We start from the raw sequence: 25,688 nt of genomic DNA on the forward strand, positions 1-25,688 counted from the left end.
CCCAGCAATCCCCAGTCATGTGGGCCCTGCACCCAAGCTGCTCTTCTGCTCCGGGCCTGTTCTTTCATGCTGTTTAGTTAGATGTCCACCTCTAAAAAGGTGCCGACCCCTACCCCAGGGTATTCAAAAAAAAATTGAAGAGGTATCTTTTGAATTACCCTCTCAATATGTAAACATCTAAAATAAGTCGTGGCATTGATAAATAATTAAATTTTTACTTGAGGACTGGAATTCAGAAACATTGTCCTAAACCATCTCTTGATAATACATTATGTTGTTTATCCTCTGGAGAAGACTCTATTTGAGTTGAAACACATTGGGACACTATATACTACGCAAATGACTGTAAACTACCATGCATTGTGGTCTGGTTTTAAGAGAATGTTGTATGCAGTGTGTTTAATGATTTTTGTATTATTAAAAATTAAGTGATTTTATTATTGGTTTCTGGTACCTCAAAAATCCCATCCAAAATTTGCAACAAATTCAAACATCTAAAATAACTCTTTAGTATCTTGGAGTATTTTGGTGTGAGGTCTCCATCTACTTGGGTGGATGGGGGAATCTGTTCATTCTTTTTCATTCACATATGGCCAGTTTAAATGGCAAAGGTTCACATACTGCCTTCCTGCTGCAGATTGGGCACAAGGGGTATACAAGAGGATGGTTCATAATTCAATATCTACAGGCTATTATTGCTGTTAAGGGTCTCATCATCTTAGAGACACTCACTCCCCTCATATCTTATCTTTATGTCACATGGACAATATGAGAAACTCTTCCTTGTGGGGTCCCAGACAGCAATAACAAGCTTATAGAAGATCTAATTTTGCTTGACCTGTCCAATACTAAAAAGTAGAGAATGGAATGCAAGTTTTTACATTTATATCAAGTTTTTGTTTCTGTCTGTGTCCTTATTATGAAATTATTCCCTCATGTCCTGTCGGGACAGGAAGGGAGGGCAAATCTGCCTTAAGGGGGCACACAAACAAATTTTTAGTAGAGTGGTGAAGGATTATATCTTCTGACAATGTTTTAATTGTTCATGTATATACAGTCTAATGAGAGCACCAAAGAAAAGTGCAGGAATCCAAAATCTTTTAAAAATAATATTAGTTCACAGCAGGATAATACAAAGCTGCTAAAGGTGTTTTGGGGCCAAACAACTCCCCCTTCATCAGGGCTTAAAATCAAGTGGCAGCTTAAGTGAGAGTAGGAGAAAATCTTTGCTAGACAGATTGGTAACATGAATGGTTCTGCAGCCTAATGGGACCTGTGATGTGTCTTAAAAGTTTGCAGGCTGAGGAGAACTGGGATCGGGTACTTGCCAGAAATAGGTACCCGCTCCCTAAAAAAGAGTGAAAACTGCCAGAAGTGGAGGAGGGGGAGTAAGAGGATCAGTAGAACTTCTCTTTTTAGATGGAGTTCTACTTTAACCACTTGAGCCCTTGGGCCTTATGCTCCCTAAGGCTGCATTCACACCTGAGCGTTTCTTCCGGCGTTTTGTCACGTGTTTTTTCGGGCATATTTGCGCGTTTCCATGCAGCGTTGTCCGGCGTTTTTGAGCTTTGGCATTTTTTTTTAGCAAATAGGAAAAATGATCATCTGTTTTATCATTTGTTGCTATGTTGTTAGATTTTGTCATCTGCTTCCTGCTCCAAAAACGCCCAAATCTGCCCGATTCGCGTGACAAAAAAGGGTCCAGAACTTGTTTGAGCTTCAGGCGACTTGGAGTGGAGATGTGAACCATCTCCATAGAGAATAATGGATTTTTTCCCCTCAAGCGTTTTGTAGCTTCAGGCTTCAAGCTACAAAATGCTCAGGTGTGAATGGGCTCTGTGAGTCCCAGAGCAACTACTAACCATACCGCCGTCCTCAGCCCCCCCGTTTTACTTACCTGACCCCTCGAAATTCGGCTGCTCGTTCACGTCCTCGATCCTGCTGCTCAGCCTGGCCGCTGATTGGCTACAGTGGATGGATTGGAAGCAGCGCAGCCATTGGCTCGCGCTGCTGTCAATCACATCCAATGACGCGGCGCGCTGGGGGGCGGGCCCGAGTGATACAGCGAGCGGCTATAGCCGCCGGCTGTATCACGGGAGCGCGCCCGCAATAACTAACCACCATGCGAGGGAGCTCGCATTAAGGTGGTTAATTATTGCGGGGAGGAGCTGAGACAGCCGCCGAGGGACCCCAGAAGAGCAGGTTCGGGGCCACTCTGTGCAGAACGAGCTGCACAGTGAAGGTAAGTATAACATGTTTGTTATTTTTAAAAAATAAATAAAATACCTTTACAACCCCTTTAAATCACCTCAAAATTCGGTATCATAACAAATGTAAACATTTAATTTCATTGAATATTTGCTTTTCCTAAGGCTAGTTTGCAATCTTGTGTTTACTTGGGGAGATTCTATAGATGTTGATGTGAATACATCTAGTTTAATCTCAGGCTTGCATGTTCCTGGCTGCACACTTAAATGAAGAAATACAGAGCAAATGTATGCTCCATAGCTGTGCTGATATTATACATTTTCCATGCAAAACATGTGTGTTTATTTACAAAATAACACTTGCTGGGTTTGAATGTGAAACTGGAGTACAGATCCAATACATATTTATTTTAGTGTGCGTCTCCTATATAGGGCCCAGGCAGTGTGTGGTCTTTTTTGCTTCCTGTGTTCATATATTTCATTGCTGTACTCAGGAAAAATGAAAGCTATACATAAAGGATAACCCCTCCTTGAAGATCTGCGCTTACTATAGATGAGGAGGGGCCATTCCTTCCACATAGGCCAGCATACTTGCTCAGGTAGGGCTGGGTTTATGGCAGACTGCTCCTAGGATGATGTCACAGGCCAAGAAAACAGAGCTTGGCTTGCTAGAAGGTTTGGTCTGTAAGATGCCTTAAACCTGACTGCTGGTGTTTGGGTTTGCCATGATTTAACTTACCAGATCAGAAGCATGCAAACAGCAGCTGTGCTAGTGACCTGAAGTGCCATCTCTGGGAAAGACTGGCTTATTGCTAGTGATGGTCCAATACTACAATCCTGGGCAAGAAATCTGAACAAATAAGTTTAACCAGTGGGGACCCTCCAGAGAACAACTCCAGGACTACTGCCCTATCAGTGCCCGCCTTCCCTGCACTACAAGGGTTAAATGCTTGTTAAATCTAGGGGATGAAGAATAAGATGTAAAACCTTACTCCTTGTTCCAGCAGGCTCAGACGCTCTCCTCCACCCCAACTTTAGGGTGGCCCCTCTGCTATCTTTATATACAATGCAGAACTATTGCTTACACTCTTGTAGAGTGTAATGCCATCTTTTTTACATGGACTATATAGTATATTATTATATATTTTATCCAGCTCACTGAAAACAATGCAGTGCCTGTGTGGCTGATATTTTATCTCAGCAGATGTTAAAGTATATCTAAACTAATACTTATTTTTGTATGTTTTGGAAAGAGTAAAGAATGACTATAAACCCTGTTGAGTTTTTTTATTTTTATTAGTGTCCCATTAGGGAGATTTCACTTCACTTCCTGTGCAGTAGACACAACAGGAAGTTAGATATCTCTGCAAGCTGAGGAAAAGTCCTGCTTAGGGTTTGTTCACATAGGCATAGTTACCCATGTGAGGGTCTTATTTTGCCTTTATGAACACAGTGGTTGCACGGACACACCTGCTGCTCCTAATTTGATATGCATGAAGGTGCCTGTCCCCAAACACAGACTGTGTGCGTTCGGGGACATGCTTCCGCATGGATGTCACATTGGGAGCAACGGCTATGCCCGTGCATCCCTGTTGACATGAATAAGGCTGCCTGCATGTGGATGTATGGAACACCTGTGCATACCCATACAGGCACAACACGGCCCCCACACTGGTGTACACTCAAGTACTTCTGGGTGAACGAGGCTTTAGACAGTTGTCATTTGAGCAAATCTCCATACATAAACATTTCCTTGTTTTCTGTTCCAATGACAACTCTAAATTCTGGATCTTCAGTCATGATGACAATGGTCACCAGGCCAAATAGAACACAAGACCCAAAACACAATAAACCTTTAGATCCAAATTTTGGAGTCAGCTTTCTGTCAGCTTGGGTATTCTTAGAGGTCCCTGGACTAGCTAAGAAATGTGGACAGAGTGAGAGAACCACACGACAAATGGTCAAAAAAAAAAAGCCAGGGACTGTAGGGACTACATCAGGGTTTAGACACAGATAATAAATAGGAAGAATACTGGACGATAGATTATAAAATAAAAAATATAATCATAACATGTGGGTTTTAAACTACATTAATACACAGGTATTGACATCCTGCGTAGGTATTACAGTAAGACAATATCCAAAAAATCTGGACTTGAATGGTACCACATTCACCAAACAAATATTGATTTAAAAAAAAAAACATTTATTATTAAGTCATTAAAAATCAATAAAACATGAAATCTTGCACAAAAAAACAGTCAAGGGTATAATTCCAGTACAACTCTGTTACTTCTACCCCCCCCCCCCATAAATACCACACTGTATTCACTTATTGAACGTCACACCGGATTTCATAGACATTATTACCTCTTAATATCTCCTGGAAAACTGGATTTCAATCTATGAAATGCTTTTAAATAACTAGCTCCTCCCATCAACAATGTAACAAAAGGTGTCTATTAATGTTTAAACAAATCATATTTATGTGATTGGATGACATGCATGATCTTAATAGTGTTTAGACATGGTTATTCATGGGCCATCAGCAAGGGAGTAGACCTATGATTGTACCAAGAATCAGGTTTTTGTACAAGATACTGTGTTTTATTGCTTTTAATGAATTTTTAATAAATGCTTTTTTTTAACAGTAGTATTTAACAGTGGTATTTGGTGAATGTGGTATCATTAAAGTCTTGATTTTTCGGTAATTGTTTTTGTAAAATAAAGGATAGGATTGTGGTTATTTGGGTTGCTGGTCAGACAGCATGATGAAGGGGAAGTATTGGATCCCCGAACAATGTTGTGACCCTCTGTTGCAGGAAACAAAGTTTTACATTATACTTTAGACACTCTCGCTTTCTCCACATTCCTTAGCAACAAAAATATAACAGGTGTTCTCACCCATCACCACTTCATTCAAAACTCTATTCAAAACCTAAAAAATAATCTTTTGACTTTAGGTAGACTTTAATAAGCAGGGCAGGGTGATTGCAGACTGGGTGTATAGCCAGTGGTTAACCCTTTTAGGGTACCACAAATCCAAGTTGGCACTTTAAACAGCATGTTCAAACTTGTGGCTTCCCAGCACTGAGAATGTTGAAGACCAGTGAATAGTTTCCTATACAGACGACACATCTTCCTTTCCCCCCCATGTACAGTGTAGGGCAGTAAATGTCGTTCTCATGAAAGCACCTCAAGGGCAGCAAAATTTTGCACTGCCAGGGTGACTGTCTAGTGACTATTAGACACCCGGGACAGCCACTGCCTCAGATAGCCTTGCAGTTTCTAGTTTGTGGTTTCAGCATCAAAATAACTATCTGCACCATCTATGCTTCAGAAACAAGTTTTTTTCTTCTTCTATAAATACCTGCCCAACTTCCTGTTTTTTTCACCCAACACAACATCTGCACAAGGACAAATTACCTCAGTAACAGTTACATCCAGAAGACAAGTGTTTAGGAGAGGATGACATTTTTTTTTAACTTATGATAGAATTGTAGAATGTGGTGCTATTGCTGGCCCTTCAGGAAATGCTACTTTCTGGTTTCTGGCCTCTGACCCGGAGCAAATATTCCTATCCAGAAGTTGTTACCAGTGTGAATTATTCCAGGTCATGGGTTCAGGACTAAGGCCCCTATCACACGGGAGATCCCATCAGGTCCGCCTGTCAGTTTTTTCAGGGGGACCTGATTGGACCCTCCAGTCTCTTCTATGGAGCGATGGATGTCAGCGGACACATGTCTGCTGACACCTGCTGTCATCCGATCCGATTCTGTCTAACAAAAACAGACGGATGGTGGTCCTATTCCCCATCTGTCTGTCGGATCAGATCAGATGGCATTGGATGGAAATGGACAGGCAGTCCATTTCCATCTGATTGCTCCATAGAGGAGAGTGGGACTGCATCCTTGTCTGGTCTGCCTAGCGGAGCGGACATGGACCTGTCATCCTGACATGGAATGATCACCCGCTGAGCAAGAAGATTCTGCTTAGTGGAGGCGCCCGTGTGAAAGGGTGCCTAAGGAGAAACACAATTTAGAGATTGCATTCCCAAAAATTTCAGCAAAAATTGGGACAATTGTTAAATTTCATAATTTTAGTCAAAATCATCAGGAGGCAATAAGAAAGTGGAAATGAAGATGTTTTTTGGCGGTTATGTGTAATGAGCTTTTTAAACATTCTTTAACAGCTTCAGCCCCGGAAGATTTTACCCCCTTCCTGACCAGAGCAGTTTTTGCGATTCGGCACTGCGTCGCTTTAACTGACAATTGCGCGGTCGTGCGACGTTGCACCCAAACAAAACTGACGTCCTTTTTTCCCACAAATAGAGCTTTCTTTTGGTGACATTTGATTACCTCTGCGGTTTTTATTTTTTGCGCTATAAAAAAAAAAAAAAAAAAAAGACCGTCAACTTTGAAAAAAAAAACGCATTATTTTTTACTTTTTGCTATAATAAATATCCCCCAAAAATATATAAAAAAAAAAAATTTTCCTCAGTTTAGGCCGATATATATTCCTAAAAGTTATAGCGTCCACAAAATAGGGGATAGTCTTATGGCATTTTTATTTTTAATTTTTTTTTATTAGTAATGTCAACAATCTGCGTTTTTAATCGGGACTGCGACTTTATGGCGGACACATCGGACACTTTTGACACTATTTTGGAGCAATTGTCATTTATACAGCGATCAACGCTATAAAAATGCACTGATTACTGTGTAAATGACACTGGCAGTGAAGGGGTTGAACCACTAGGGGGCGATGAAGGGGTTAAGTGTGTCTTAGGGAGTGATTCAAACTGTGCGGGGTGGGCTTCAAGTCACATGACAGACATCATCGCTCCCGATTACAGGGAGCGGTGATCTCTGTCATGACACAAGCCAGAATGGGGAAATGCCTTGTTTACATAGGCACTGCCCCGTTCTGTGGCTCCGTGACACGATCGCCGGGAGACCGGCGGACATCGAGTCCGCCGGTCCCGCGGGCACGGTCACTCTGTATGCGGCGAGTGCACGCCTGCTATCCCCTGCTCTTAAAGGGGACATACAGGTACGCCCATTTGCCCACCGCTGCCATTGTGCCGACGTATATCGGCGTGCATCGGTCGACAAGTGGTTAAGGGTGTAATGGGCTTTAAAGCTGAACTTCAGCCTTCCCTCAGTCATGCACAGGTGTACTGTACAGACTTCCACACACTAGAACTACACTAATTGCCCTAGGTTCTAGGCAGGAGTTTGCTTTCATTGCAAAAACCAGCATTAAGGCATAACTCCAGACTTAGGCTGGCCATACATTATACAATTTTATTGTACAAGTTTTTCTAAGATTTACCTAAACCATATAATATGAGATCAAACCTAAACATTTTCAATTTGTATGCAATCAGACAGGGCCTTGCACTACATAGTTGAAGCCCCCATGATACAAACACTGTTCTTTGCATACTCTATGCAATACACCACTTAAAGTGATACTAAGCACACATTGTTTAATTGACAATGTCCCTTCTATTTCTGTATGTGGATGATGGCACTGTAATTATTTTAATTAAAAAAAAAAAAATCTAAGTACCTTTTTTTCCTAATTGATATAGAGCTGTCACATTAACTCAGATCTTTCTCAGCCTGTCTGCAGGGAAACAGTGGCAGGAGGAGCCTCTAGTCGTTTGCTGCTGGTCACATGTTCTAAATTGTAAATAAAAAAAACAGCCATTGGAATACAGAGTAAAAATAAATAATATCAATAAACTGTTTTACATTTTCATTCAAATATAAATTTGAAATTCAATCTTTATTATTTTGTGTAAATACCATAGTGTGGGCAAATTTCTGCCAGTCACAGGCTGTGTTACAACCCCTCCAGCCTGTCTGAGAATAAGAGGAAGGTGAAGCCTCCATCAATCTATATGTAATACCCCGCCCCCATTGTGTTTAGCTGGTTAGTGGGCATGAAGGAGGGAGGGAGTGGGCTGTCGTTTACCACCTACCTCCACATGTGTGACTCTATAGTCACATGGGCTGCTCAGATGTGATAGGGAGGAAATGCTCAGCAAAGAAACTCACTAAAAACTGAGCATGTGCAGAGTTGCCACCACAGCTGCAAAATCCCTCGATGAATTGGAGACAAGAACAAGTGGGGGAGATAGAAAACAGCAGAAATAACCAGGTTTTTTTCAGAATACAGAAAACAAATCTCATAGTGACTGAGTGAGTATTAACAGCGTGCAATACAGCATTTGACAGTTTTTTTATGATGTGGTTTTAGTGCCCCTTTAAAAATAGCTTACTCTGATTTCACTGCACACTGTGAGCTTCTCACAAGGTATATTAGAAGCTGCAGTAGAGCCTGCCTCATTTTTTGACTGGAGGATGTCCAGCATCATCTAGGCTTTTTATCCCTGGTCTGACTGTCCCTGACCCACCCATTTCTTTCATTGGAGTTTAGTACTTTCAAATCACAAAGTCTTATGCCCTGTACACACGGTCGGATTTTCCAACGGAAAAAGTGCCATCGGATTGTGTTGTCGCAAATTCCGATCGTGTGTGGGCTCCATCGGACTTTTTCCAAATTTTTCCGACCTTTCGGAATTTCGGACACACAAAGTTTGGGAGCAGGCTATAAAATTTTCCGACAACAAAATCCGATCGGTTAAATTCCGATCGTGTGTACACAAATCCGACGCACAAAGTGCCACGCATGCTCAGAATAAATTAAGAGACGAAAGCTATTGGCTACTGCCCCGTTTATAATCCCGACGTACGTGTTTTACGTCACCGCGTTCAGAACGATCAGATTTTATGACAACATTGTGCGACCATGTGTATGCAAGGCAAGTTTGAGCCAACATCCGTCGGAAAAAATCCATGGATTTTGATGTCGGAATGTCCGATCAATGTCCGACCGTGTGTACAGGGCATAAGAATCACATGTGGATGTTACTTAGGAGAGTCTTTATGCAAAAACAGCCTGACTAGGAAGGAACGCCCACTCCACAAGACTGACATCCACCCATGAAGGCATTTTTATGTTTACATATTTTTATTCAAAACACAGCCCACTGCTTGCATTAGGGTCGAGGGCTTTTGAGAGGAGTACAGAGGCTGGGTGCTGTGATGTTTTCAGGAGGCTATGTATGTACAGCACCCTGCTGGCCCTGCCCACCAACCATGATCTGCCTGCTTGCCATAAAAAAGCACAGAGACCCAGTTATAAAATCAGTGGATCTAAAATAATAAATGTAGTGAAAACAGAAAAGTTTATTTAAAAATATAAGCAGATTGAACTTCAAGTGCCTGTAAACCCTAGCAATAAAACTTTCTTCTTTGCTTCCTGTTGGTCTTTTAAATATACCACTGAAGGTGTTTTGTTATATCTGTTGGATAAGTGCAAAAAATGACTGTGGATCTTGACAACAATCTGGTGAGCCCATAACTTCCTGTGCCCTCTGCTGCTCTCTTACCAGTTAAATTGTTCCCAGCTGTAAACTACATAACACCTCCCCCAATGGTATGGAGATGTGGTGGGGGTCTGCCGTTTTTGTCCTAGGCTGACAACACAGCTTCTCCATACATACTGCACAGTGAGTGTTGTCAACTTAGAAGAGGAAATGTGTTATTGGTAGGATTGTCAGGCAAAAACACAAGGAAAAAAAAAAAACTTCAGTTCTGCTTTAATGGTTTGCTAAAATTAATATATGTCCAGATATCTGCCAAAATGTTTTTGTGTCATATTATCTACATGTATTACTGAAATAGAAGGTTGTATGAGTACTGGAAATGTTTTATGTAGAACGCAACCATGTGTTTTATCTACAGTCTTTCAGTGCTGCTTGTATCTTGCATTATCATATACGTAAGAATGTAACACATCTGGTTGTGACATTTAAATAGGTATCGCAGTTCCAGAGACAGCTGCACATGGGTGATAAAAGAGGGATCACAGTGTGACATGCAGGACTATGATGTCATGCTTTTAATATGATGGTTGGGGATATAAATTCCTGAGTCTATTTCACTTCACACAATATAAATCCCTGTTAAGAACAATGCAGAGTTTTGCCCTGTAAGCATGATATTAGCAAATAAACCTTTGTCCTGTGTCTTCTGAAGACTTAGTTATGCAAATTCGCCATAAAGAACATAACATATCTCATGTATAGGACTGTCCTGTCAGCAGAAAGGGCCAACCTGAAATAGGTAAGAGGCAATTATAAGTTGCTTTAAAGTGATACTCAAAGGTAAATATTTTTCTTTAAAAAAAAAAAAAAAAAGTTTTTGCACAGAGCAGTCCCTTACCTCCTTTTTGGCGGTCCTCCACCAGTGTTGTTAGCACCTTCTTTCTCCAGGGGCTCTCTCAGCAAGTCAGGTGCTAAGGGAGCACCCTGCGTGTGTGCTCCCGAGCTGGGCCGTGTTTCCATAGACACACTGTGGCTGCATTCACAGCTCGTAAAACGCCCAAAAAACCCCCCAGAAAAACGCCAAAGCAAAATCCCATTCATTTAAATGGCCCCTGTTCACATCTGAGTGTTGTAGTCTGAAGCAAAACACCTGAAGCTCAAAAAAGTACATGAGCTTCTTTTTTGGGCATATTACAGGCGTTTTTCTGCTTTTTACATTGGTGACCTTTTGACCTTTACAAAATAGCGACAAAAATGCAACAAAAACACAGTAAAAATCGCAGCAAAATCACGGTAAAACTGTGCAACTTTCTGCCTGAAAACGAAACACTCAGGTGTGAATGCAGCCTTAGCGCTGGTAAGCCACACCCCTGCTCCCTGGTGACAGAATTTTGACAGCAGCAGGAGCCATAGGCACTAGCTTAAAGCAGAGCTCCACCCAAAAGGGGAAGCTCTGCTTGTCTGCCTCTTCCCCCCTCCACTGCCACATTTGGCACCTTTCGGGGGAAGGAGGGAGTGGGTACCTGCTCCCACTTCCTGGGATTCTTCACAGGTTCCAGATACCAGAAGACTGTGGCCCATTCACAAAGCGCAGTGCGCCTTGCGCATGAGCAGTAGAAAAACTGGTTTCCCTTAGTCAGGATGGCGGTGGCGGCACCCAATAGTCAATTGAGGAATCACCACTGGGTGCCTTGACAGGTAAGTGCCCTAATATTAAAAGTCAGCAGTGACAGTATTTGTAGCGGCTGACTTAATTTTTTGGGGGGAGAGCCTGGAGCTCCTCTTTAACGGTCTGCCAATATGTGAGGTATAGGTAGACAGCTGTACTGAGTGTCTGCAGCAGCCTGGCATTGCATCCATGATCCACTGATCACGTGTGCAATGCTTTGAAGGCTAAAGTGTAAAAAATAATAAATGCATATTTTTTTACCTGCAAAATCATGTGTAACTTTGTTTTTTTTATATATTTAGATGCACTTTGGGACAGCTGATTCATGTTTGCTTTTTTGCAAATTGATGTAATTTACATATCAATGACACAGATCTCTAATATGAATACCGCTTGCTGTACTTTGCAAGAAAAGTTGTACTTTGCAAGGGAGTTTCCCCAGAGCTTACTGAATGAGCTGAAAGTGGTTCTAATGGCAGGGGGCTTACTAACAGGGGAGGGGCTTGATGATGTCATGACGCTAGGAGAACGAGGCACCGCGGTAAATATTATCCCAGAGTACCGTTTTGATGCTTCCTGTTGGATTTATCACACACGCTGTTACAGTTTGGTACACTGCAAAGCACTGAGATTATGGGGTTGATTTACTAAAACTTGAAAGTGCAAAATCTGGTGTAGCTGTGCATGGTAGCCAATCAGCTTCTAAATTCAGCTTGTTCAATTAAGCTTTGACAATGAAACCTGGAAGCTGATTGGTTTCGTTGCAGAGCTGCACCAGATTCTGCACTCTCCAGTTTTAGTAAATCAACCCCAATGTGTGTGCTTTATTTGGGTTTTTATGGCAATAAACCAGGTTTTTAACCACTTCCCGCCTGGCCTATAGCAGAATGACGGCCGGGCGGTGGTTCAGTTATTTTGACTGGGCGTCGTATGACGCCCTGCAGGATAACAGCCATCGCGTGCCTGCGGGGGCGCGCATCGCGGCTATCAGTGGTGCGGTGTGTCAGTCTGACACACAGCTACACCTATCTCGGTAAAGAGCCTCCAGCGGAGGCTCTTTACCACGTGATCAGCCGTGTCCAATCACGGATGATCACGCTGTAAACAGGAAGAGCCGTTGATCAGCTTTTCCTCTCTCGCGTCTGACAGACGCGAGTAGAGGAGAGCCGATCGGCTGCTCTTCTGACAGGGGGATCTGCGTTGATTGTTTATCAGCGCAGCCCCCCCTCGGATGCCCACACTGGACCACCAGGGAAGCCACCAGGACCACCAGGGAAGCCCCCAACATGTGGATGGCCAGGTACGTACCCCATGGCCATCCACATGTGAAAATTAATGCCCAACATATGCCAATCAGTGCCCACAAATGGCACCTCTATGGCACAATAAAAATCAGTGATGCCCAGCAATGCCACCCATCAGTGTCATCAGTGCCACCCATCAGTGCCGCATACCAGTGCCACCTATCAGTGCCGCCTATCTGTGCCACCTCATCGTTGCCTATCAGTGCTGCCTTATCAGTGCCATCACTGCAGCCATATCAGTGCCCATCATTGAAGAAGAAAATGTACCTAAAATTTTAACAGAAACAGACAAACTTTTTCTTTTAAACATTTTCGGTCTTTTTTTTTATTTGTTGCGCAAAAAATAAAAATCGCAGATATGATCAAATGCCACCAAAAGAAAGCTCTATTTGTGGGAACAAAATGATAAAAAAATATGTTTGGGTACAGTGTAGCATGACCACGCAATTGTCATTCAATTTGCGACAGCCCTGAAAGCGGAAAATTGGCTTGGACAGGAAGGTGTATAAGTGCCTGGTATTGAAGTGGTTAAATGTAATAGCACTATGTATGAATGGAGGCATAGCAAGGAGTAACATTGTATGAAGGTGGCCAGGAGTATCTGAGTTATCCAAGGATCTGGAAAGACCATTTTGAGTCCTCAGTGGTGGGACATATACATGTTTTGAACATACTTTACTGTACAGTTATATACCTCAGGTGAAAGCACATCTGGTGAAGGGTGCACATTTTGCATGTAGTGGTTTTCGCACTGAATGGTGGATCAACAGTAGAAGAACAATGTTCAACACTGGAGACTGTTTTCTTTTGAGAAGAGATTCACTTAATATCACAAGCAATACTGATTTAAGGGACTTATTTATGGACCTTTAATGTTGTTTAATTAATTTTTTATTTTTTATTTTTAAGATTGCGGGCATATTTTTGTGTAGCGCGGCCCTAATAGGCTTAAATTATGGGGGAGGGGGAGCTGCATGCAGATGTTTTTTTTTACCTTAACACATTGAACACATTAAGGTAAAAAAATAAAATAAATAAAACTTCTGCCTTTAGAAACACTTTTAATGCATTTCCTGCATTAAAATGATTGTAAAGGCTCTTTTTTTCCATATAAAAATAACAAACATGTTATACTTACCTCCTCTGTGCAGTGGATTTGCAGAGAGCAGCCCTGATCCACCTCTTCTCGGGTCCCTCTTCTGTGCTCCTGGCCCCTCCCACCTGTTCTGTGCCCCCACAGCAAGCAGCTTTCTATGAGGGCACTTGAGCCGAGCCACAGCTCCCTCTATCCACTCAGACACGGAGCCCCGACCCCTCTCTCTCCCCTGATTGGCTAGCCAGGAGCCAGTGGCGCCGCTGCTGTGTCTCAGCCAATCAGGAAGGAGAATCTCAGATGGCTGAGGGACTCTTGGACATCGCTGGAGAGAGAGGGACCTCAGGTAAGTGTTAGGGGGGCTGCTGCACACAGAAGGCTTTTTACCTTAATGCATAGAATGCATTAAGATAGAAAAACCTTCTGACTTTACAACCACTTTAACCACTGGCCGACCAGCCGCCGCAGTTGTAGTGCGGCAGAATGGCTCGGCTGGGTGAAACGACGTTATGTAACGTCACTTCACCCTGTGCCCACTAGGGGCGCGCGCACCCCTGCTCGCCCACGGAGCCGATACGAGCGCCCGGCGGTCACGATCACCGTCGGGCTCCCGCGATCACTCGGGGCACACGGAGAACCGGCATCTGTGGGGGTAAACACACAGTTTCCGGTTCTCTGAGGGGAGAAGTGATAGATCGTTGTTCATACTCTCTGTGAACAGACAATCTATCTCTTCCCCTACATAGTCCACTCCCCCCTTCAGTTTTTCTCTTCCCCTACACAGTCCCATCCCCCTTCAGTTAGAACACACACTGAGGGGAACACACTTAACTGCTTGATCGCCCCTTAGTGTTAACCCCTTTCCTGCCAGTGTCATTTTTACAGTAACCAATGCATTTTTATAGCAGTGATCGCTGTATAAGTGCCAATGGTTCCAAAATGTGTCAAAATTGTCCGACGTGTCCGCCATAATGTCGCAGTCTCGATAAAAATCGCAGATCACCGCCATTACTAGTAAAAAAAAAAAATGAATAATAAAAATCCCATAAAACGATCCCCTATTTTATAGACGCTATGACTTGCGCAAACCAATATACGCGTATTGCGATTTTTTTTACCAAAAATATGTAGAAGAATACATATCGGCATAAACTGAGGAAAAAAATAATTTTTTATATATTTTTGGGGGATATTTATTATAGCAAAAAGTAAAAAATATTGCGTTTTTTTTCAAAATTATTATAGCGCAAAAAATAAAAACTGCAGAGGTGATCAAATACCACCAAAAGAAAGTTTACTATTTCCTTCCACGTGATTGGGTATTCTTTGCAAAGTGAAACTTTAAAACATTCAGTAAGCGCAAGTGCAACTTCCCTGGCAAATCTCATTTGCAACTTCCTTTGTCTATTTTCCTTTAGTAAATCAACCCCATTTTTTATGTCAATTTATGTCATCACAGTTTGAGGTTTTAAAAAAGGGCCAGATGGTTTAATATGCATATATGCATGAACACATGTTTCTAAAAGGTCATCATTTTATGTATGACGGGGGGTTGAATGCCTTATGTGATCTATTTATAAAAAGTTAAAAGCATTTCAAACTCTTTCACCTTTTGGTTTGGTACCTTTCTCTGTAAATCCATACTTTGAAACAGCACCTGAGATGGGCTGTGAAAGTATATTGAAGGAAATAGGGGAAAAGGGATGTGTTAGAAGCATGTGTTCTACATGAGGCTGTGGCTTTGGATTGTTTACACTGCTTTTTTTTTTTTTGGTTACTTAATAAATGGGCTATATTTTTAGTGTAGCACCCCCTTACCCCTGGGCAGATGAGAAAGACTCCTAGGCAGTTTGATGGGCTAGCAGTTAAAACCTTGGGTGAAATCCTTGACTTTTCGTGGGATGAAAGGAATTGGGCACCGGTTGCTTTATCACATACAGAGTAGGTTCACATTGGTCCGGCAATAGTATCATCCGAATCGGTAAGATGCCTTTGCGGTGCCGCACCGATTCCCAAAAGTAGTTCCTGCAGTACTTTTGGTGACTTCGGGTGCAATTTCAATAGACATCTGTGCACAAACCCGCACAGATGTCTGTCAAATCGCCCCCGAAAGTCGGCCTGCATTGCCAGGTTGTAATTATACGAGTTCAGCTGAATTCGCACGATTTCTAACCCATAGCAACGTGAACCTATACTTAAAGAGTTTAAAGAGGGAGTCCCGCAAAAATTTTTTTTTAAAAGTCAGCAGCTACAAATACTGCAGCTGCTGACTTTTAAAATAAGGACACTTACCTGTCCCAGGGTCCAGCGATGTCGGCACCCGAGGCCGCACCGTCCCTCGGGCCTCAGATGCTGCCGCCACCATCTTCGGTATGGGAATCAGGAAATGAAGCCTTGCGGCTTCACTCCCCGGTTCCCTACTGCGCAATCTGAGTGCGTGTCCCAGCAGACAGCGCGGCAGGACGGGAAGAGGCATAGACTCCCGTGGGAGTCTCTGCCTGGAAGTGGGTGCAAATACCTGTCTTAGACAGGTATCTGCACCCCCCTCCCCCCTGAAAGGTGCCAAATCTGACACCGGAGGGGGGAAGGGGTTCCAAAAAGCGGAGGTTCAATTTTTGTGTGAACCTCCGCTTTAATAAAATACAATAAACTCAAGGAGAGAGGGTTAGGGCACAAGATACCCAACAAATAGGCAAAAATGGCCCCAGACTTCTCTACTAACCAATACACCAATAACATAGTCAACAATGGCTACTGGCCTTTAAGCCAAGACCAGCAGTCTGTATTAACAGACTGTTAAGCACAACCAAGTAGCTTAAGTACCTTCTAGGATGGGCTCTAGAAGTTCCTGCAATGTCCACTGGCAACTGCTTATACCCAGCTCTCCAGGACACTATACAGTAGTAAAACACCTTCCCAAAATACTCTTTCTGGATGTACCCTCCAGCAAAGCAATATATATTCCCCATGCCCAAGCCCCCCTTTAAGAAACAACAGCAGATCTGGGAAGCAAAAGTCCACATGGCAGATATGGTCACAGGCACAGCCTTCTCTTCAGGCTAAGCCTAGAAAGACAAAGACCTCCACTCCTGGCAGTAGCCCTGGAGGCAAAAACTCTCTTCTCTTCCAAGGTCACACCAAATACGTGTGTCCTCTCCCAGCAAATGTCACTGGCAATAAACCTCCTTGTGATCTGCCAGAAAAGAATAAATATTCATAACTCACATTTTAGTATTCTTTGTTATTTCTTGCTCAGCTTGTCAGGTAGAAGCAAACAATATCTTTAACTTAGAGGAAACCCATTGAATGCAGAAACAATAAAAAAATCAGAGATCAGGTTGACTATAGCCTGGCTGCAAGAGTAAATTTGGAATATTGGGCAAACTTGCTTAAAGTGGTTATAAACCCTCACACAATACCCAATGAAGTGAACAGCCTCAGATGATACACAGAGATCAAACAATCCTCCTACATAGGTTTTACTTGTTTATCTGCAGTCTTCTCTTTCCTACACCCCTTCAAAATGGCAGAAAAGTGTTTAAGTGGTTGTAAACCCTTACAGACCACTTTGTGCTACAGGTAAACCTATAATAAGGCTTACCTGTAGCTACCCAGGCTATCTCCTAAACCTGCACGGGAAGAGGCCCTTGTCCCCATCAACATGGGGACTAGGTGCTTTTGGGTGGGGGGGCAGCACCCCCCCCACCATGTTGAGGGCATGTGGCCTGGTATGGTTCAGGAGGGGGGGCAGCTCGCTCGTCCCCACCCCCTTTCCTGACCTGCTGGGCTGTGTGCTCGGAAGTGTCTGGCATGGATTTTGGGGGGAACCCCACGCTGTTTTTTTGGCGTGGTCTGGTATGTTCTTGGAGGGGGGACCCTATGCTGTTTTTTTTTTTTTCCCCTCAGAGCACAAGTTGCATGCCAAAGTCGGATCAGTTAAGACGATGATCCGACTTTGATGATATTCAGTGGGCTGAAGTAGGATCAAAGTAGTGCAGGAACCTTTTTCAAAGTCGGACCGACGTGTATAAGACCAGTTATAACGGCACTCACAAGAAACCATTGATTTATACACGTCATGCGACATGTGCTCCCAACGTCGGAGCAGTTGTTGTACCAGTGTGAACCTGGCCTAAATTCACAAAATATACCTGGATATTGACATTTATAGGTAGCAACAACAGGGATTGTTGATCCAGGGAGTATCCAATTGCCTCCTGAGGAATCAGGAAGGATTTTTTTTCCCCACTGGAGCAAATTGTACCATACTTCATACAAGGTGTTTTTTTTCCTTCCTCTTGATCAACAGTGGGTATGGGATTGTGTTAATGGAAGTTTTCTATTTATTTTTTTCTTTTGGTTGAACTAGATGGACTTTGTCTTTTTTAAATCCAACCATGTAACTATGAAAAGAAAGTGAACATTTTTTGAAGCATGTATGGCCACCATAAAAGTGGAGAGGTAGTGAATAGTCCCTAAAGAAGTTTTTGAAATCCTGCTGCAAAAATGGAAAACGTTGGGTGAAAACATTGGTTGGTTAACCATTGTGAACCTTAATAAATAGACCACTGTACATTTGCCTGGAAGAATAAGACTAGAAAGTGTGATCATGTCTGAGCGAGGGTGGTGGAGTGCGTAAACACTGACTGGGCTTAGAGCGGCATTTGCTAAGAAGCTGAGGTTTTGGTGCTGGCGGTGATCACACTCCAGCGCAGCTCTCTGACACAACTTGTTCTGGTTGTGCTTGTGGATGGAATGTATAACATCATTGAAGCCCGGTGCTCCCAGGGGCCACATAAACAGCCTTTGGGCAGAATCCGCACAAAAGACCTTGTGTCAGCTTCACGCAATGAAGGCGGGAAGAGAAAGCCAGATGCCGAAATGTTATTGGCTATCCCCATAACAACTCTGCACGCCAACATTAATCTTGTGCAATGTTAGAACTGCATCATGAAGGTTCATACAGCATAATTTGCCATGCGGCAGGAGGTACCTTTCATGCTATGCCTTCTTGCCTGAGCTCAGTAATGAATGTTGATGTAAATATTAAAGGGCCTGTGAATGTGACTGACTGTGAGTAATACGAGGGCGGAGGAAACACTGACACATATTACAATGTAATCCATCCCACATACTTCTCCTGAATATTATGCAACAGACACATAACTGCGCTAATACTAAAAACAATTTACAGCTGGAATCCGTTGCTAATGCTTCTTTGTTTTGCTCAAGCATTTAATAACTCAAATAAAATATGGATATGTCAAGTGCTACTGTTTGATCCTGGAGAATTGCATCAATTTATTGCAATATAATAATGTTTGTTTTCAATTTATATCTACGTCATTCTTAAAGTAGACATAAATTCTAACTAAATGACATTTAGTTTGCTCTGTTTACTGTGTATAAAAAACAATTGCCTTTTTTTTAACTTTTTTTCATTCTTTGTTATATCTCAGTGCTATCATTTCCTGTATACATGCACCCCAGCAATGGCTGCATGGCATTTCTCAGGGCGGCTTTCCTGATGGTCATAACAGTTGACCATGCCTGCATAATGTGTGTTGAATGTCCACTTGTGGCCCATGTGCCAGGGTGACAACGTAGTTGAACAATTGGGAGATAGAGACAGAGCGCTGTTACTTTATAACAGGAACTGCCTTAAGGACCTTCCTGGCAGGATAATCAAGGATTAGTTTCATGAAAACTGCAGATTAATTAATCTGAAAATTTAAAGCTTCTATGGGATTTACAGATTGTATTTGAATACACTTTTGTTTCCACAGGAAGCTCTGTCTGTGGTGAGTGACGACCAGTCCCTATTTGATTCAGCCTATGGAGCAACCTCACAGCTAGCCAAGGCAGAAATGACAGCGTCGGGGAACTCGGACTATGGCCAGCCGCATAAGATTAACCCCCTGGTGCCACACCAAGAATGGATCAGCCCACCTATGCGGCTTAACATCAAAAGGGAATATGAACATATGAATGGCTCCAGGTAAGCCAGAAATACATTCTGCAGGACCAGCAAAGGAAATAGTTGCCAGTGTCAACTATTGCTGCATCTCTTTATGCAGCATCAGAGTTGCAGGGTTTTACATATATAAAATGCACAAACCATTTACTAAATATTGATGTAATATCTTGAGTCCTGAGTTGTTTTTTTGCAAGGTTGGTAACAGCCATAGGTGTGCACCCCAAAGCTCAAACGCGTGCATTTGCGTGTATGTATGTGTAAAATATATATATATATATATATATACATACACATATATATATATATATATATATATATATATATATATATATACACATACATATACATATATATATATATATATATATATATATATATATATATATATATATATATATATATATATATATATATATATATATACACAGTATATATGTATGTATGAAGACTCGCTGCTCCAGGTGAGGTTTTAAAAGCCTGATGATCTTGACAGGTGCCCACCTCGTCGACTCTGTACTCAATCAAAATTCTTTTATTCAGAACATCCCAAAGTGTTGACAGAAAGCTGGTAGATGCATTTCACACACTCCAAGCGTGCTTAGCCATTACCTTGTAAAAAACATTTTAAAATTAATTTTTATTTTTCATTTCAATGGGCAGGAGCGGTGTATACACCGCTCCTCCACCTCCCCAAAGATGCTGCTTGCAGGACTTTTTTTTAACGTCCTGCCAGAGCAGCGCCCAAGTGTGAAAGCACTCTGGCTTTTACACTGGGACTGCAGGGGAGGCATTTTTTCAGGCACTTTACAGGCGCTATTAGCCCAAAAGCTCCTGAAAAACGCCTCAGTGTGAAAGGGGTCTTAGAGCAGGGTTCTGCTATAATACACCAGGCAGACATAGAACATCAATGACTGCATATAAAGTCAATTAGGCGCTCTACTGTTGCTGATTCAGTCACTGTCACTTCAGGTCCTGCCTTCCTTGGGTGCTTGTGCAAAATTGTCAATGTGCATTGTTAAACCAACTAATGCAGTTGTACCACACTCTACTTGGCTCTGGGTGCTTAAAACTGCATTTCTGGTGCATCCATTGTTGAAGTGCTGTATATGTCCAGCCAACACTTTTTTCACGCCAGGTGTGGATAGAGCTGGGAAGGATTAGGACCACTGTCAGGTTTTTACTGCTATCTGAGGCTCTATTAGAGACATTTCCCTTCACTTCCTGCCTTGTTGACAGTGTTTTACTAGGTGAGAAATAAGACAAAATCCGTAACAGAGACACAATCAGAAACAAAAATGATATCTTTAGTAGAATAGGAAAAGGCTAGAGTCCTTAGGAATCATTTGGACTCATCGCACAATTTTGATGGGGTTTCCTTGTTGTCTATAGCAGGTTGCAGTGTCAGCTGTGACCATATGTGTTATTGAAAAGGGTATACCTAAATCAAGGACAGGCAGCAGGAGAGCAGTCAGTATACTACAATGGAGCAGTGCTGTGAATTTTTTTTTATGGCTGTAGTAGTAGTAGTAGTAGTAGTAGTAGTATTAGTAGTATTAGTAGTAGTAATAAAAACCCTAATGATATCTTCTGTCCTATTAGATTTTAGCAGAGGGGAAACTCTGGGAGTTGTTGCTGCAGCGTGTATTATTTAGTTTGAGTGAAAGTTTTAGCGTCTTCAAACTATGGTATATACAGTATACTTGAAAATTGATAAATCCTGATGTACTGACTGCCTAGTTAATTTCTTGAGGCCCTAAAATGCTAGGGCAGTACAAATCCCTCTTTTGGAAAGTAGAAAGTCCAAGGTATTTAGAGGTGAGGTTTTTGAAGTGGTCATTTTTTGTCACAATTTTTTTGGAAATTAAGAAATTAAATAAAAGTTGTAATTTTCACACACAGCATAGGCATAATTACACCACAAAACACATTCTGCTATGCCTCCTGAGTATGGGGATATCACATGTGTGAGACTTTTCACAGCCTAGATGCATAGAGAGGCACAAAACCTAAGGAGCACCTTTGGGCTTTCAATCTAATTTCCTGACTACCTATCACATAGGCATAGCCTTTTAAAAATGTCATATTTCTTTTCACATTTTTGGAAAATGCAGAAAAATTATTCTTTTACTCAAAGTTGTCAATGTAATAAGATATGTCTAACAAACAGCATAGGCATACTTAGAATTACATCCCAAAGACACATTTTACTGCTCTTCCTGAGTATGGGGATACCACATATGTGAGACTTTTTCATTGTTTTTACCGATAATATACCAGACATTTTATCTTGTGTATCACACAAATCAACCAACTGTATCAAAACCAAAAATGTACTGTAATAGTCGCCTCTGTACAAGTGATCAGAGAATATAACTTAGTGCAGCATCACCTATAGCAGTCCCAGTTCCTATGAGCCAAGCAATCCTGGTTGCTCTTCGTAATGCCATGTTCAGTGGGCATGAATTAGTGCAGGCAGCAGGCAACAATGGACTGGTGTGGCAGTGATCAGGAACACTGCTGGCTAACACTGGTCTGGTGACACTGAGGACTAGTGTGGCAGAAATCAGGAACACTGTTTCTGACTTACACCAATCTGGTGACACTTGTACTGGTGTGGCGACAATCGGGGACAATGTTGCTGGTTTAAACTTGTGTGGTGACACTGCTGTTGCAGTGATCAAGGACACTATAACTGGTGTGGCAATGATTAGGGACAATATGACTAGTGTGGTGGTGATCAGGGACAATATGACTGGTGTGACAGTAATAAGGGACACTGAGTGGTGGTAATTACAGACACTGACTGGTGCGGTGGTGATTAGTAGCACTGGTCTGATGACATTGCACTACTGTGGCAGTGTTTAGCGATAATGGCTGGTGGCACTGACATACATAATACCAGAGCAGCCAGCCATTGTACATGATCACCGCCACAGCAGTACAATGTCATCATAGTGACACTGCCCTTGCTCTGGTGACAGTATGTACAAAAAAAAAAAAGAAACTATTTCATATATTTTTTTTTCATACTGTCACCAGAGCAGTGCATTGTTACCATAGCGATAATGTACTGCTCTGGGGAGGTGAATGGGATTTTTTTTTTTTTGCTCTATGGTTGCTTATGTAAGCATTTCTGTCACTTCTCGGCTGCATTCATTTAGAAATTGAGAACTACTGTGATAGCTGTTGGCTACAGCTATTACATAGTACAGGGCTGCTGTGATTGACCCTATACCATGTGATCACTGTGACCAATCACAGAGATCACAGTAGTAAGCAATGGCATAATCAATGACAGCTATTGTTTACTTGACATGTGACCACTGTGATCGGTCACAGCAATCACATGGTACCAGGGTGGAGGACAGCGGATCAGTACATCAAACGGTGGACACAGCAGTCACAGATCACAATGCTACACGTCCTTGTCAGCAGGGGCGTAACTAGAAATAGCAGGGCCCCATAGCAAAATGTTGTATGGGGCCCCCCTGCAAATAGCCCCCCCCCCCACAGCTGCCCTAGTGTCAATGCAGCGTGACCTGTGCCCAATGCAGCGTGACCTGTGCCCCATACAGCGTGACCTGTGCCCCATACATCGTGACCTGTGCCCAATACAGCCTGGTCTGCCTGTGCCCCATACAGCCCCACTTATGCAGAGGAAGAGGCAAGCCACCCGGATCAGCAGAGAGCGGGATTACCCGCTGTAATAGCTTTCATTTGAATTTCCTGTCTTCCAGGGGCTCATCGTCACATAGCCCCACCTCTTGGCCCGACGCCTTTGATGACGTCACATGTCCCGCATTGGATCGGCGTTCTGTCTATCAAAGGCACCGGGCCAAAAGGTGGAGCTATGTGACGTGAGCCCCGGGAACACTGGAAGTTCTAATGAAAGCTCTTACATCGGGCAATTCAGCTCTCTGTTGATACGGACAGCTTGCCTCTTTCTTTCCTCTCTCTTCCCCTGGCTGGGAGACTGTGCCGGCGGTGCTCTTATACTCACTGGGCCCCACTCGGCTGCGGGCCCCATAGCGCCCGCATGGGTCGCTATGGTGGTAGTTACACCCCTGCTTGTCAGCATACTTGAGGAGCAGTTCTGGGAGGATGTACAGGTACATTCTCCCAGAACACCACTTGTCCCATCTCAACATATACAGCCGGTAAAATAAGTATTGAACACGTCACCATTTTTCTAGTTAAATATATTTCTTAAAGGTGCTATTGACATGAATTTTTTTTTTCACATTTTTTATTTCATCAAAAAGACAAGACCCACAGAGTCAACAAAATGAAGATACAGAGGCATATTATAATCTATAAACGCAGATGTTATACACATCACAACAGTTTGTAATAATACGGAAAAGGTGTGCTCGTTGACACGGATTAGATGTATCTCTAGGATTTTTTGGCACAACAGTCTAGGTGTATAGATCCCCTAGGTATAGTATGTATTCCACATCCTATGATAGCATGTGTGTATACATGATGATAAAATAAAGTGCTATTCCATGAATCTCATCTCTTACAGTTTTCTTGTTACTAAAAAACAAATGAGAACAGTTAGAAATAGCTATAGACAGCAAGCGAAGTGAGATGGAAAGAGGGAAAGAAAAGGAGTGTGGGGGGGGGGGGGGGGGAGTGATGCGAGTAAAGGGTGCAAGACCAGAATGGACAGGGCAAGGATGGGGTGAGACCCTGGTTGACTCAGGAAGGCCATAGCGCACAGACTTGCAGACATGTCTGTGCTGTCAGGGGGCCAGAAGGACAACACCCTCGGGGAGAGAATGAACTGATTCCATAGCGCCCACATCTTGGGGTATTTTTCCTGTTGGTGCCGTGCAGTAAGAACTAGATCTTCCAGCTTGTTAATATCTTCTACCTTCCGGAGCCAACTGGCTATAGTCGGTGGGGATGCTTCTTCCAATTAAGTGGGATACACGATTTGGCGGCATTCAGTAGCTGGCGCACAATGGATCTTTTGTATAACTTAGCAGAGATGGTGGAGACATGTAGTAAGAAGAAGGCCGGATCATCCGGAACAGTGTATTCTGTGAATTTCTGGATGGTTGTTCGGACTGTGGACCAGAAGTGAGATAGTTTCGGACAGGACCAAAATACCTGCAGTAGCGTTACCCTGTCCCCCTCACATCTCCAACAAAGTACGGAACGTGTCTGGTAGTATTTCTGTAGTACGTAGGGGTAAGGTACCACCTGGTCAAGAGCTTGTAGTTGGTCTCCTGTACTTTTTTGCAGATGGAAGATTATAAAGGGAACATAAGGATGTGCTGAACTTGGGCGAAGGTGTATGTACGGCCCAGATCTTTTTCCCATTTACCTATGAAAGGGGAGGGTTGGTTTTTCTATCGGGGAGGTCAGGAGATTGTATGTTGTGGAAAGAACCCATGGAAGGGTACTGTCTGTCGAGCAATGTTCCTCGAATGTTGTTAAGGGTTGGCCAAAGCGTTGTGATATGGACGTGAGGTAGTGTTGTAATTGAAGGGTGGTCCAGAAAGGTAGCTTGAATGGACCTATGTCACTCCTCAGTTTCTCCAGAGAGGGCCATGAATCGTTTACCAGGAAGTGTTGTGCCCAGGTATGGTTTGCCGCGTTGGGTGTTTCACTAACACGGGGGTCCAGCCCGAAAGGGAACTACGTATTTCCTAAAGTAGGAAACAGCGGTGAGTCAGGTGTGGTCAGAGATTATTTAAGGCAAGCTTGGGAGCCTACACGGAGCGTCTTACCTAGTAAGGGATGCTTTTTCAGCGATGCTGGTAGGTGGTCATAACACCAGATGGCTCCCTTTAACGGCACTTGTGTTTGGTCTTGTTCCAGATGCGTCCAGAGCTTGGAGTCATGATGGCAGTCAATGACCAGTCAATGACCCTACCAAGATGGGTAGCTTGGTAATATTTCTTTACATCAGGGATCGCCAAGCCACCCCTGAGCTTGGGAAGGGACATAAGGTAGCGGGGTTTCTTGTTCGCCCAGATGAATCTAGTAAACAGAGTATGTACCTGTCTAAAATACTGAAGAGGGATT

General features: G+C 42.9%; 1 protein-coding gene across 2 annotated transcripts in view; it reads left to right on the top strand.

Moving 5' to 3' along the window:
* FLI1 (Fli-1 proto-oncogene, ETS transcription factor) overlaps window positions 1–25,688 on the top strand; it is a 136,781-nt gene that overhangs the window by 17,351 nt on the left and 93,742 nt on the right. For both annotated transcript variants that reach the window (XM_073603288.1, XM_073603289.1), the window contains one exon: window positions 19,459–19,670. In XM_073603288.1, the coding sequence (XP_073459389.1) occupies window positions 19,459–19,670 (212 nt within the window). The remainder of the gene's footprint in view (window positions 1–19,458; window positions 19,671–25,688) is intronic.

The sequence above is a fragment of the Aquarana catesbeiana genome, linkage group LG10 (genome assembly GCF_042186555.1).
Source record: "Aquarana catesbeiana isolate 2022-GZ linkage group LG10, ASM4218655v1, whole genome shotgun sequence".
Taxonomy (NCBI): Eukaryota; Metazoa; Chordata; class Amphibia; order Anura; family Ranidae; genus Aquarana; species Aquarana catesbeiana.